Source organism: Astyanax mexicanus, chromosome 6 (assembly GCF_023375975.1).
Source record: "Astyanax mexicanus isolate ESR-SI-001 chromosome 6, AstMex3_surface, whole genome shotgun sequence".
In the NCBI taxonomy this organism is placed as follows: Eukaryota; Metazoa; Chordata; class Actinopteri; order Characiformes; family Acestrorhamphidae; genus Astyanax; species Astyanax mexicanus.
In genome coordinates this window covers 54,357,196-54,373,162 of record NC_064413.1, presented here as the reverse complement: position 1 = coordinate 54,373,162, position 15,967 = coordinate 54,357,196, and the positions used below count along the sequence as shown (strand labels likewise).

Below are 15,967 nucleotides of genomic sequence, written 5' to 3'. Positions count from 1 at the left end.
TTACAGTTAGTTTATTAATGGTTACTAATTAGGTTGTAAATGCCTTAAAAATCATTAATAATCAGTTATAACACATACATAGAAAGGGCAACATTATAGACGGCTGTGGGTTCACTATTTGACAAACAACAGGTCATTGTTGCTCTTTCTACGTACAGTATGTGTTATAACTGATTATTAATGATTTTTAAGGCATTTACAACCTAGATAGTAACCTTTAATAAACTAATTGTAAACCATTTATAAACCCTTTATAAAGGTAGTCTTATTTTAAAGTGGTACCAAAAAGTCTTACTAAGATAAAATTGCATATTTATTTTGCTGTATAATATAAGAATAAAAATATGAAATTTTTGCCAATGGATTTATTTATTTTTTTTTTTTTTGCTGTTTGTCAGTTTAATATTTACTGCTTCATTTATTTTCATTTAATTAATAGTGATATATATATATATATATATATATATATATATATATATAAAAGCAATGGCAATTGCACATTATTTAGTGCTAAAAAGACTTCAACTGTGACAATCAAATAGAAACTCAAAAAACACATTTATTTCAGAGCTTTTTCAATACAGGTTTTCTCCCAGTTGGAAGTCAGTAATCTCCCATAATCTCCCAGTTCCCATTTGGTTCTAAATGCAGCATTTGGTGATTTATTAACCACTGATTTAACTGAGCTGTAAATGGTCAGTTATGGTTTAATAGATGTGTTCATGTTGTGAAATCACCAAAACCTGGTGATCATCATTAATCCACTGATAACGCTGGTGCTGTAGGGGCTTGTGATGCACTCGTAAGACTTCATGACTTCTCCAGGACCTCAGTAAACCCCCCCTCACCTCCCCCAGGTCTCCTCAGAGTGGTGGTGTTTTGACTGCGTCCGTTTCCCCTGCTCTGCTCTCCGACACACACTTTCCACAATGTTCACGGTGTCCGTCATGCAGGACTAACCCAGCAGAAGGGGGATTATTTGGTGGGGAGTTTAATGAGTCTAATCCAGTTGCTGAACAGGGCCAAAGTGTGTGAGCAGGAATGTGCTGGGCTCAGGGAAGGAATGTAGAGGAGCTGAGGAGCTGGATGGAGGTAGAGGGTCTAAAGCTCTGGGTTCTGTTTCTGCTGGACTCACGTGTGACCCTCTTTACCTCTCCAGCCTTTGACCTATACTTGTGTTTCCCCGTCTGAGACCCCCGTCTGATTCTTATGATACTGTTTAAGTGTTTCACTGTTTCAAAACTATATATATATATATATATATATATATATATATATATATATATATATATATATATATATATATATATATAGCCTTGCTATTTATAGGTGTATTATAGGTTTATGAGTAAAATGAACATTGTTGTTTTATTCTATAAACTACAGACAACATTTCTATTTGCAGAAAATGAGAAATTTCTGAAATAACAAAAAAGACGCAGAGCTTTCATACCTCAAATAATGCAAAGAAAAGTTCAAGTTTTAAGAGTTCAGAAATCAATATTTGGTGGAATAACCCTGGTTTTTCATGCATCTTGGCATGTTCTCCTCCACCAGTCTTACACACTGCTTTTGGATAACGTTATGCTGCTTTACTCCTGGTGCAGAAATTCAAGCAGTTCAGTTTGGTGGTTTGATGGCTTTGATGATCATCCATCTTCCTCTTGATTATATTCCAGAGGATTTCAATTAATTTTTAAGGGGTCTAATTTTTTTTTTTTTCCCAGAGCTGTATATACATCGTCATAGAAGTTTTTAAAATGAAGTTGAAGATTGCAAAGATGGATGATAATGGTCTTAATTTGGTCTCCGTATTATTACCCTTGATTTCAGTGGTACATTGCTTTACTTTTCTCTACCTCACTCTACCTCAGCCTACCTCACACTACCACTCTCTATTTTATGCTGCCTTGCTCTACCTAGCTATACTTCACTCTACCTCACTTTAGCCCCACTCTGTTTCACTCTGTCTTACACTACCTTGTTCTCCCCTGATCTACTTCAATCTACCCTCACTCTGCCTCACTCTACCTGCACTCCGTGTCTCTTTTAGACTCTACCTCACTTTACCCACACTCTACCCTCACTATACCTCACTCTACCATTTCCAAAAGGAAGCAAACTCCCCATTATTACCCTTGATTTTGAGGGTATATTGGTCTACTGTCCTCTACCTCACTCTACCTCACTGTATCACACTCTACCTCACTATATCACACTCTACCTCACTCTATAACACTCTACCTCACTCTATCACACTCTACCTCACTCTATCACACTCTACCTCACTATATCACACTCTACCTCACTCTCTCACACTCTACCTCACTCTATAACACTCTACCTCACTCTATCACACTCTACCTCACTCTATAACACTCTACCTCACTCTATCACACTCTACCTCACTCTATCACACTCTACCTCACTATATCACACTCTACCTCACTCTGTCACACTCTACCTCACTATATCACACTCTACCTCACTCTATCACACTCTACCTCACTATATCACACTCTACCTCACTCTATAACACTCTACCTCACTCTATCACACTCTACGTCACTATATCACACTCTACCTCACTCTATAACACTCTACCTCACTCTCTCACACTCTACCTCACTCTATAACACTCTACCTCACTCTATCACACTCTACCTCACTCTATCACACTCTACCTCACTATATCACACTCTACCTCACTCTCTCACACTCTAACCTCACTCTCTCACACTCTACCTCACTATATCACACTCTACCTCACTATATCACACTCTACCTCACTCTATCACACTCTACGTCACTATATCACACTCTACCTCACTCTATCACACTCTACCTCACTATATCACACTCTACCTCACTCGCTCACACTCTACCTCACTCTATCACACGCTACGTCACTATATCACACTCTACCTCACTCTATAACACTCTACCTCACTCTCTCACAGTCTACCTCACTCGCTCACACTCTACCTCACTCTATCACACTCTACCTCACTCTCTCACACTCTACCTCACTCTCTCACACTCTACCTCACTCTATCACACTCTACGTCACTATATCACACTCTACCTCACTCTATCACACTCTACCTCACTATATCACACTCTACCTCACTATATCACACTCTACCTCACTCGCTCACACTCTACCTCACTCTGTCACACTCTACGTCACTATATCACACTCTACCTCACTCTATAACACTCTACCTCACTCTCTCACACTCTACCTCACTCGCTCACACTCTACCTCACTCTATCACACTCTACCTCACTCTCTCACACTCTACCTCACTCTCTCACACTCTACCTCACTCTATCACACTCTACCTCACTCTCTCAAACTCTTTCTCTCTTTACCCTACTCTGCTTCACTTTACCCCACTCTACCTCGCTCTGTTACACTTTACCTCATTTGACCAAACTCTATCTTACTCTACCTCAGCATACGTCCCTATACCAAACTACCCTCTACCTTGCTCTACCTTACGCTGCCGTGCTCTACCTTGCTATACTTCACTCTGCCTCACTCTGCCTCACCTTACCCAACTCTATATTACTTTCTCACTCTACTTTGCTCTCCTTTGTTCTTCCTATTCTCAGTTTACCCTCACTTAACCCTTTATCTCTCTCTACCTCACTTTACCTTGCTATACCTCACTTTAGACTTCCAGATGTAGAGTAGACTTTTCTTATTGCAAAAGGGAGCAAACGCCCTATTATTTCCCTTGATTTTATTACATAACATACTGGATATGTTTGGATATTTATATGTATTTGGCAGATTCACTCTATGTCAAAAATAAAATTTATCACAGTGGTGGGATACTATGACACTTTATGTTACTAAGATAAAGTCCTGAGACTGTAAGTGGTTGTGCCTAATGAATGGGTGTTATTTTTCTCAGGTGGCACCGTGTGGCGATCAGCGTGGAGAAGAAGACTGTGACCATCATCGTGGACTGTAAGAAAAAGATCACTAAGCCTCTGGGCAGGAGCGACCATGCCGGCCTGGACACCAACGGCATCACTGTGTTTGGCAGCAGACTTCTGGACGAGGAGGTTTATGAGGTAAAGATACAGACACTCTCAGAGGAGAAGATCATCAGCTGTAGAGTAGGGTATCATCTGTACAAATGCCTGTAAACACCTCCTCTGTAGTCCATAGAGGAGGCTTGTTTCCAGAGAAACAGCCAGAAATAAAGTTGCTGTCCTCAGAAATGCCTCCATAGATGGTTGGTGTCTATAGAACAGCTTTGGAGAAAAAGGACCTTGTGTATAAGGACTTTGGTGAAGCCTTGTTTGGCTACAGTCAGATTCACTGCTTCATAAACATGCTTACACCTTACAGCATGTGGTTTAGAAAGCCTGTTTTAGATGTTAGATTGTGAGTTAAGGTTTTCTTTTTTAATCTCGAAGATCTCAGAACCCTTTGCTCTGTAGGAAAGTGAAGTGTGTTGAAGAAAAGGACGGAGGTTCTCTCTAGCAGTGGTCTGGAAGTCATTATGACTTAATGCTCTAATGCTTTGTGCTTGTTGGCTAAGATGTTCAGCAGATGCCCATCCTCTGTACTCTGTGAGAAGATGAAGTTTGGTGTTTGGTGTTTTTGGAAATATCTACAAAGGAAGAACGTTGGTGTTCTATTTAAATGAGGTTCATAATCATAGAAACACATAGAAATATTGGGCAAATGTTGGCAACTTTGCATAAGAATAAAGAAGCAGGCTCACCACATCACTAGGGCTGGAGATATAAACAATAAAGCAATGCATTAAAGCACTCTCAGATATCCCAATATTGATTCAAAACATGATAAATTAAATTAGTTTAATAACTTTAAAGTTTTTTTTCCCACATTTGGCTTTGCTGCACTTACATATATCAGAATACAAAGTAGTTGGTCAGCCTGTTCACTGTGGACCTCTACCTCACTCTACCTCACACTACCTCATTCTATCTTACTGCACTTTGCTCAGCCTTTTTCTGCCCTACTCTACCTCACTCTACCTAATTGTACCTCCCTCTGCCTTACTTTACCTTGCTCTACCTTTCTCTACCTCACTCTACCTCACATTACCCTGCTCTGCATCACTCTACCTTACTCTGCCTTAATCTACCTCTCTCTACCTTACTCTACCTAAGTTTACCTCACTCTACCTCACTTTACCCCACTTCTATCTTACTATACTTCACTGTACCTCTCTCTTCCTTGTTCTACCTCACTCTGCCTGCCTCTACCCCACTCTACCTCTCTCTGCCTTACTCTACATTGCTCTACTTTTCTCTACCTCACTGTACCTCACTCTACCCAACTCTTCACCGCTCTACCCAGTTTTACATCACTTTACTTTACTCTGCCTCCCTCTACCTTTTAATACCTCACTCTGCCTCACTTTACCCCACCTCCTTCTCACTCTGCTTTGCTATACTTCAATGTACCTCTCTCCCATCTTGTTTTACCTCACTCTACCCCACTCTACCTCTCTCTACCTCACTCTACCTAATTTTACCTCACTTTACCCAGCTCTAGCTTTCTCTGCCTCACTCTACCACACTCTTTATTGCTCTACCCTGCTTTAAATCACTCTACATTACTCTGCCTCAATCTACCTCTCTCTACCTCTAATTTTACCTTACTCTTGCTCACTTTACCCCACCTCCATCTCACTGTCCCTCGCTATACTTCAATGTACCTCACTCTACCTGTGTCTATGTCACTCTTGTCTCACCTAACCTCACTCTACCTAATTTTACCCCACTCTACCCAGCTTTATCTTTCTCCACCTCACTCTACTACAGTCTCTGTTGCTCTACCCTGCTTTACATCACTCTACCTTACTCTGTCTCAATTTACCTCTCTTCCCCACTCTGCCTTTCACTGCCTCACTTTAACGCGCCTCAGTCTATCTCTCTACTTCCTTAATTCTATCACGCTCTACTTCACTCCTTGCTTACCTTGCTGTACTCCCCTCTACCTTGCTCTACACCACTCTATCTCTCTCTCTGCCTCACTCTACCTCACTTTACATCCAGTCTTATAATGTAGCGTGAAGAGTTTCCTCTGTTGCAGAGTTACTGCAGTTTATAATTATTCAATGCATTATTTCAGCACTTTCAATATGGTTGTTGTTAAAACTTCTATCATGATAATAGTAAAAATACTATTTATTGTACAGCCCTACCCACCACAGACCCAGATCCAGAGATATTTAAAGATTATGTAGGTGGAGAACCTCATTATAGACACTTGACCTTGACTACAGCCCCATTAAAGGCCCTGTACCCCCCCTGTCAGGACTGGTTTAGGAGTGCGGGCTCTGACACAGCACCCCTGTGGTGTGGAGAGTCCCAGCCTAACACTGAGTAGTGTGTGTCTGCTGTTTATCTAAGCCCTCCTCACCTTTTGCCTCACTTCCTGTCATGAAAGCCTCCCTTCGCCTTGTAATTAAAGCCACTCAGGGCCGGAGTCGCTCTCTCTGTGCTCTGAACTTTAGAGGGACATACAAAGACAGGCTTCATAACATCTGTCCAGCGCTGAGACATGAAGCACAGGTATTCAGCTGGGGTTCAGGCACTGACTGCTGCTGTATGAAGAGGTAGAATAGGGCCTGTTCTAGAATTGAGGGTATATGGAAATATTTGAGTTATTATTGACCAGTGCAGGCTTTATTCAGCATTATAACCAGCTTTATTCACCATATATAGACTAATGTACTGTTAAAAAGCTGTTTATATCATTTAAACCAGTAATATAGTTTCTAAAGAGTTTCTAAAACAAGATATTTATTGCTTTTCCACACATTAACAGGAAAAAAGGAAGATGTCTGGCTGACCCACATGGCAACACCTTTAGCCTTTAACTCAGATTAACATAATTAGACTAAGTCTCAGTTTCAGCTGTAAAAAGAACAAGATTTTGAAGTCTGACAGCTAAAGAACTACAGTAATAAAGTAAAGAAAAAGTAAAAAAAATATGACCTTGACCTATAATGAACATATTATATGGAAATGAGTGCACAACTGTTAATTGTTAACTGAGTAAATGCACGGATTCATTAGACCTGCTTATTCATTCTATGTATAGGCTACTATATAATGTATTGTATTGGCTTGTATAACAATATAGTTGAATTTTATCTAATATTGTCTGAAGAAATCTAATATAATAAGGATAGAACAGTTGCGGATAGTCAATAATGTATTCCTTAAATTAATATTGTGTCTAAAATTGACATAAAACATCATTATTAGTGAACCTTTAATGCAACTAATGTTATTATTCAAAACTGAATCAGAAAAGATAACATAGCATCATTTTCCAAGACAGGAATGAACCCAGCTAACAGTTTTTGGTTTAAACGAACCAAATTCAGATTTTCTGAAGGTTACAGTTAATGTTCTTATAACATTCAATGTGTAAAATTTTCTAGATGTTCTGGTAGATTTGTCAATTTTGTCACTGTTTGGACTGTTTTAGTTTCTTTATTTTTAGTATTTGTCTAGCTGAGAACGTTATGTTATGTGAGAGATGTTTTAATAACATTGTGATGCAAACCGTTATAATGTCACACGTCTTCAGAGCGTTTCTAGAACGTTATTTCTGTAACAGTACAGGTTAAATATCTGGAACCCTTACTAAACCTTGTTTAGAACTTTCTAATAACAATCCTAGTCCTATAATAAATGTTCCTTTCAATGGAAAATCTTTTTTTGTTTGTTTCTCCCAATTTTTGGGCCAATTGTCCCACTCATGCCACAACACAAAGAGAATAATGACTAGCACACGCCTCCTTCGATACATGTGAAGTCAGAGAAAAGCGCAGCGACTCGGTTCTGATACATCAGCTCACAGACGCAGCCTTGTGCCGATCCACATCACCCTAGGAGTGATGAGGGGAAAGAGAGAGTGCCATCTACTGTACTGTACCCACCCAGAGAGAGCATGACCAATTGTACTCTCTCAGGGCTCCGGCAGCTGATGGCAAGCTGCATGACCAGGGTTCGAACTGGTCAATCAATGTCTAAGAAATTGCGCCAGAAGGTTTGTCCTCAATTCTTAAAAAGACACAATGATAAAAAACCAGAGCAGACCATCTGTGTTCCCCTAGAGCTCCAAAATCCCAGAACCATGTGGTACTGGGAACACCGTTCTCCTAGGCTTTGTGAGTTTGTGTGTGTGTGTGTGTGTTTCGATGGCAAAGCAACACCAGGACGAATCTCAATTAGCGCTCCAGCAGGAAACATCTGCAGAGCTTTTGAGGAAGGAAAAAACAGTCTGATCTCTTCGCTCCACACTCACTTCTGATTACAGTGGAACTTCAAACGTCCTCAGCTTTAATGAACAACAATCAGTCTGAAATGTTCATTTACTCAGAGCTGCGTTAACCTGCAGTTTCTACATAGTGTTTAGAGAGAATAGCTGTTAGCGGAGTCTGCAGACTTTATTCAGCCTTATAATTGCATTTATTCACCATATATATGTATTTATATTGGCTGTGGTGTATTATCAGTGTAATAGCTCTGATAAAAAGAGCAGCTTCTGCTGGTAACTGGTAGTTTTGGATGATGATCAAGAAATGGTAGAAAAAGCTGCTCATCCAGCTACGCTATCAAGTTCAAGGGTCACGTTGCTTCCTATCCCATGGTGCACATGGTCCATGGCCCACTCTTCAGTCTAGAACTGCAGTTTATTGCTGTAATTAATATTCATAAATCTGTAAGAGAGAGAGTGTTTATTTATGGATTTTTTCTCGGTGTGTTTCGTTACTGCGGGTTTGGGACGTGTACTGAAGTGGGTTTCAGTATTAATATATACTGTAATAAATTCTGCAATGCTTTCAAAAACCCAAGAATTCTAACATTGCTAGTGTTAAATGAAAGCTATTAGCTGCTAATTAATAATTTCAGAAAGCTTTAACCCTCAGAACCCTACTGATCTCATCTTGTGTTCTCAGCTTAATTACTCAGGAATCCCTTCATGCATCAGCATAAACCACATATGGTTAGAAAGGGCGGAGCTTACTCTTTCTAACAATAGTGATCCCATCCCAGTGCATCTACAAGAAACACATTGAGAAATACACCTAAAAAATAAGATCTCCTTAAAAGTTCCTTGTTTTATTCTTCCATTATAACTACAGTGGGGAGAACAAGTATTTGATACACTGCTGATTTTTCAGGTTTTCCCACTTGCAAAGCATGTGGAAGACTGTAATTTTTATCATAGGTACTCTTCAACTGTGAGTGATGGAATCTAAAACAAAAATCCAGAAAAATACATTGTATGATTTTTAAATAATTAATTTCCATTTTATTGTGGGAAATAAGTATTTGATACACCAGAAAAAGAAACTTAATATTTGGTACAGAAACCTTTGTTTGCAATTACAGAGATGAGACGTTTCCTGTAGTTCTTGACAAGGTTTGCACACACTGCAGCAGGGATTTTGGCCCACTCCTCCATACAGATCTCCTCCAGAGCCTTCAGGTTTCGTGGCTGTCGCTGGGCCACACGGACTTTAAGCTCCCTCCAAAGATTTGATTTTCTATTGGATTCAAGTCTGGAGACTGGCTAGGCCACTCCAGGACCTTAAGATGTTTCCTACGGAGCCACTCTTTAGTTGCCCTGGCTGTGTGTTTTGGGTCGTTATCATGCTGGAAGACCCAGCCACGACCCATCTTCAGTGCTCTTACTGAGGGAAGGAGGTTGTTGGCCAAAATCTCACGATACATGGCCCCATCCATCCTTCCCACAATACGGTGCAGTCGTCCTGTCCTCTTTGCAAAAAAGCATACCCAAAGAATGATGTTTCCACCGCCATGCTTCACGGTTGGGATGGTGTTCTTGGGGTTGTACTCATCATTCTTCTTCCTCCAAACATGACGAGTGGAGTTTAAACCAAAAAGTTATATTTTTGTCTCATCAGACCACATGACCTTCTCCCATTCCTCCTCTGGATCATTCAGATGGTCATTTGCAAACTTCAGACGGGCTTTGACATGCGTTGGCTTGAGGAAGGGCACCTTGCGTGCACTGCAGGATTTTAATCCTTGACGGCGTAGAGTGTTACTGATTGTTTTCTTTGAGACTGTGGTCCCAGCTCTATTCAGGTCATTGACCAGGTCCTGCCGTGTAATTCTGGGCTCATTCCTCACCTTCCTCAAGATCATTGATGCTCCACGAGGTGAGATCTTGCATGGCGCCCCAGACCGAGGGAGATTATCCGTTATTTTGCATTTCTTCCATTTTCTAATAATTGCACCAACAGTTGTTGCCTTCTCACAAGCTGCTTGCCTATTGTCCTGTAGCCCATCCCAGCCTTGTGCAGGTCTACAATTTTATCCCTGATGTCCTTACACAGCTCTCTGGTCTTGGGCATTGTGGAGATGCTGGAGTCTGACTGATTGAGTGTGTGGACAGGTGCCTTTTATACAGGTAACGAGTTCAAACAGGTGCAGTTAATACAGGTAATGAGTGGAGAACAGGAGGGCTTCTTAAAGAAGAAGTAACATGTCTGTGAGAGCCAAAATTCTTACTGGTTGATAGATGATCAAATACTTATTTCACACAATAAAATGGAAATTAATTATTTAAAAATCATACAATGTGTTTTTCTGGATTTTTGTTTTAGATTCCATCACTCACAGTTGAAGAGTACCTATGATAAAAATGACAGTCTTCCACATGCTTTGCAAGTGGGAAAACCTGAAAAATCAGCAGTGTATCAAATACTTGTTCTCCCCACTGTATGTTTATTTGCTCAAAACACATAATCAGCTGTATTTACATTCACTCTTGGTCTCTGAGTAAATCACATCAGACGTCATCATTGCTACTGATTCCAACAGAAAAAGTGTGGAACTACCTGCTTTACTAAAACTAAAGCTAGTTATGGTGTGCGCACTACTTTATATATAGTTTTTATTTTACTTGCACATTTTACTAAGTAGTTATTTTGCACTAAAATTGCACATTTTTTATTTATTTAGACTAAAAAGTTTATATATTTGTAAATAGTTTCTATGTGTGTCCTAAATAAAAGTGTTTTTCTCATCATTTAGTGGAATAACTCTTTATTATAATACTTATAATATTATAATAATTATAATATTATTAGCAGCTGAGTTTACATCTAGTTTAGTAAAAAAAAATATATATATTTTTTTATTTAATTGGAATATAATTGGCCGTATTGGTCCTGATTAAAATACTGAAAGGCATAGGCTGCTCTGAGTGTCAGGTTTTTAGTATCTACATGTATCCTAGAGGTGTGATTATTGATTATCAATAAAAATAACTCTGTCTGATGCTTTTTCTCCATGCATTTTATCAAAGTAATAATTAATAAGCCATGTAATGAACTACTATCTTTGAAAAGATTGGAAAATTGGTAAAATTTTGAGCAAAACATGATCAGTTCCAGGAAAATATAACAATTCTGCTTCCTTTTACTTTATTTTAAATGATTATATTTTTGAGCAGCCGTATGTCTTCTGGAGTCTGTCTGATATAATTACTGTGTTATAAGACCTGAAAGAGGAACTGATAAAAAGAAGTGCAAGGTGTCTTACATCCACCAGCTTCTGTAATAACGATTAATCGTTGTTTATACAGTACATATAATGTTATCAACATTAGCTCTTTTTTTTTATACACTTGACTTTAGAAGAAATGATGAATGAACAGGTTTCCCAATACATTTTCCAAACACTAGCGATAATAATATAGAGAATTGCAAAAAAACATATTAACTTTTAGTGCAAGTCAGTGTATGTAGATTTTATTTAAAATCATTTTTAGAGCATTTCATTATTCATTATAAAAGCCTGTCAGATCTTTGTAATATAAGTGTATCTGTGAGACTGAACCTGCTCCAGTTTGCTGCTGTGTGAGTTTTGCTGTTGATTCCTGTGCTTTTTTTTTTTTTTTCTGGCCCGAGGCGACGTTTTAAAGGTCTGCTGATTTGCATGGACACTTGTGCTGCTCCTGAAATTGCTGACAGATCTTGTCAGGGGGGGTTGCCAGATGTGTACTCGAGCTGCATGCCAAAGAAAGGAGTGGTCTTACAAATGTCATCTCTGCGTCTCCGTACGGAGAGCGGCTTTCCCACAATGCAGGGAAAAATCTGGTTTAGATTAAGCGTGAAATTACTAATGCTTGTTTTCGACTGTCTCTCTTACAGACAGTGCTCTTTTTAGTAGACATCTCCACAAACCAGCGGAATGCTTGTTTTGGTTAAAAAATGACTTAAAAGAATGATGGGAAATGCTTTGTTGATTGTTCTGCATTGTCCCAAAAGTGGTTACATATATTATAGTTGTTAAAACTCATTTTTTGTACTGTATAGAACAATTTTGCTTAGTGTAGACTGCTGTTTACGACTAGATTGCAAGCTGATTTTAAAATAAAAAGGCTTATTAGTCTGGGATTAGGTTAAATATAGGTCTGGGAGACAAACTCTTAAACAGCTCTATTCAAATTGGAACTTAAATCTAAACCTAAAATTATGTCTATGACAGGGGTTGGCAAATAAGTTGGGCCAGATATTTTCTAAGCCATTATGTGGCCACAAGAAAATAATCTGTTTTGTAAAATGAAGTGTAATGGGATGGAGTGCTACAGACTAGTAGCTCTCCAGCCCAGAGGGTTGTTGAACCCAATTGTAGAACAGTTGATCTCAAAGCAGGAAAACCCAAGAAGAAAGGAAAAATAGATAAATAAACACACTGGTCCTAATGGGAATTGAACCCGTGTCGTCAGGGTCGCGTTCCAATACACTACCGCTGTCCCAGCTAGTGAATTGGGACACGGCCGAAAAAAAAAAAAAAAAAAAACGCCCTTATTGCAGACCACTTTCATTAAGTTCTTTACGCAAAATACGAGTTTTAATCCCTTTTTAGCAAGAGACATTTAAGGGCTTTGTCGCTTTTATGCAAATAAGCTGCTGCTGGCCACGCCCCATGTTAGCTTATTTAAAAGTAATTACATCTCCCTTATCTCCTGACTTGGCATGAACAGTATTTACAGATCCCTCCCTCAGAAGAAGTCTGCTGGCTGATCCTACTGTGTACTCTCTTGAGGTTGAAGTTCTCAACCAAAATGACTAAAATTGAATTTTTTCAACTGATCTAGAGGGTGGGGCTCTGGTGGAGGTTGATAGGGGTGGAGTCAGGATGGTTCTATGCAAGCTTCCTTATTGTGATGTCACTAAATGATTAGTGGCGGAGCATCTGAATGGCTCGTAAAAGAAGTGGATGATTCCTCACACCAAACTCTTTTAGCTGGTTAAAAATTTGTGTCTGTTAGCATCACGCCTTCAACTATAGCAGGTTTAGCTGCTGTGCTAGATAGCATTGTGGACCCTGTTAGCAGGTTAGTCCAACTGTTAGCATTTAGCATTGTGGCTAACCTATTCATTCTAATCTTCTTAAACCTGGCTGCTGTATCTGGTAGCAGCATTGTGGCTTCAAACTTGCCAGGACTGACTGTTAGCATCATGGCTATTCTGCTGCAGACTTAGAAACTTTTAAAAGTTGCATTGTTTTAATAGTTTCATATTGTTTTAATGCTAAAATTATATGCTTAAAACTATATGCAGAAATATATGATGTCATGCACTCTACCATCTTGCATGCGCAGTGCAACATGGGTGGTCCCTGTCTTGTCTTGCCTTAGTTTGCAGAAATGAGTATAGTTTTGTATATTTATAGTATATTTATAGTATATTTATAGTATATTTAGCTGTCAGCAAAACAAAATCCAGGACTGGAAGCTGGATTTCAAGCTCCAGATTAGATATTTTAGCTTTTAACTAAAAGATAAATATTATATTTTGTGTGTTTTAGTGTAAAAAATGAACAGGAATGAAAGGATTTCCTTCACAGAAGTTCTCAGATTGAGTTTCCCTGAAGTTTTTTTAAGGCTGAGGTGGACCAGGTGTGGCTTTAAGGTCTGTGGAACAGCAGGTTCTCTGTTCAGAGCTGGAGAACAGGGGCAGTATCTGTGCTCTCTGCTCGCAGGGTGTGGAAATGCATTCTGGGTAGTATATATAGGAAATTCCTGGTCAGATTGAGGAATGGGGGCTGTGGCCTCGGAAGCTTTTTGGACTTTTGGACCTCTCTGCAAACAAATTCTTCAGAAATCCTTCAGAAACTGACGCATAGGCATTTCACCCCTCTGAATTACCTCTCTGTGTGAGAGGGGCTCACTGTTACCCTGGAATTTTTACATCGTGGCATCCTAAAGGAGATTTTCATGAGAATATAGTAGCATTTATCTGATTTGTAGGCTCTTTAAAAGTAGTTTTAAGTCATTTAATGTAATGAAAGACTTTATTATTGAAAAATAAATGGTCTTATTTCAAGAAATAATTAATAAAATAAGCATTATTTTTGCTCCTGAAGAATATGTTATTCGTCACATTTAAATTTTATTAGATGAACGGCTTTATTTTATACTGTTTTATTGGTTTACTACCTAATATTAAGATTTAAAGCCTTTTCAAAGTTTTTTTTTTTTTTTTCTGAAGGAATTTCTTCTATATTCCTTTATAAGAATTTGACACCATGTATGAAGCAATGTATTTTTTTTTTTTAAGAATTAAGTTTTTTTAAAAGGTTCTATAGCGCACTAAAATGAATAGAGGCATACTTTTTTATGTATTAAACATTAACATACATATATTTTCAGTTCCAGCTTTTCAGTGGTTTTACAAGTAATCGTAATTGCTCAATTATTTTAACTATTATTTAATTATCATAGACATTGTGTAGGTTTTCAGTGGTTCTTTAGTAATATTTTAGTAAGGCAATGGTTCTAAATAGAGCCATGAATCTTAAAAGTTAAACCTTTTTAAGATATAAAATATAAAATATATTCTGTTTTTTTAACATATGGCTATGATTAATAGTATTAATCTACAATGCAGAACAGTTTAAAATAATTTTAAAAATACGTAAAACTATATAACTTTAGGGTTATAAAAAAGGTTTATATACAGCTTTCGAAAAAAATCAGAGAGCACTTCAGTTTCTGAATCAGTTTCTCTGATTTTGCTATTTATAGGTTTATGTTTGAGTAAAATGAACATTGTTGTTTTATTCTATAAACTACAGACAACATTTCTCCTAAATTCCAAATTAAAATATTGTCATTTAGAGCATTTATTTACAGAAAATGAGAAATGGCTGAAATAAAAAAAAAGATGCAGAGCTAAAGTTTTAAGAGTTCAGAAATCAATATTTAATAATAATAAATAATAACCTTGTTTTTTTGCATCTGCATCTTTTGGCACCACATTCTCCTCCACCAGTCTTACACACTGCTTTTGGATAACTTTATGCTGCTTTACTCCTGGTGCAAAAATTCAAGCAGTTCAGTTTGGTGGTTTGATGGCTTGTGATCATCCATCTTCCTCTTGATTATATTCCAGAGGTTTTTAGTTTGGTAAAATCATTAGCAGTGAATAATCCTGTCTGACTGTGACTATTCACAGTTAAACTCAGTTAACAGCTTTAACCTGTTGACACAGTTGTTTTATTGTATTTCAGCCTCTGAGTGTTTTTGAGTGGGCAGCGAGTTTCCCGTATTTCCTCTTCTAAAACAGAATCAGTGATAGAAATAGCAGAAACTAAAATAAACAGATTATAATTTCAGCATTATATTCTCCCTCTCGTGCCCCCGGCATTTAATCTCCCTCAGCCGCGGCACAGAATCAATGTAGGCTTTTCACTGGCCCTCAGAAAACCTCCATACCTTCACCCTCCACCCCCCTAAACCCTCCTCCACCCTCCTCCAGTCTGAGCCATGAGACGCTCCATTCATCTGAGTCTGACACTGCCTGTCAGACACACTGATTTCATCCACCGTTACCCCTCTCACACACTCACACACACACTTCCCCGCTCCCCGCTGCTCCGCCGCCGTGTGCCAGCCGGCCGCTGGGCTTAGCCT

General features: G+C 38.6%; 1 protein-coding gene across 4 annotated transcripts in view; it reads left to right on the top strand.

Moving 5' to 3' along the window:
* Positions 1-15,967, top strand: part of col11a1a (collagen, type XI, alpha 1a) — a 193,666-nt gene that overhangs the window by 27,920 nt on the left and 149,779 nt on the right. For all 4 annotated transcript variants that reach the window (XM_049480869.1, XM_049480871.1, XM_049480870.1 and 1 more), the window contains exon 4: positions 3,924-4,086. In XM_049480869.1, coding sequence (XP_049336826.1) covers positions 3,924-4,086 — 163 coding nt within the window. The remainder of the gene's footprint in view (positions 1-3,923; positions 4,087-15,967) is intronic.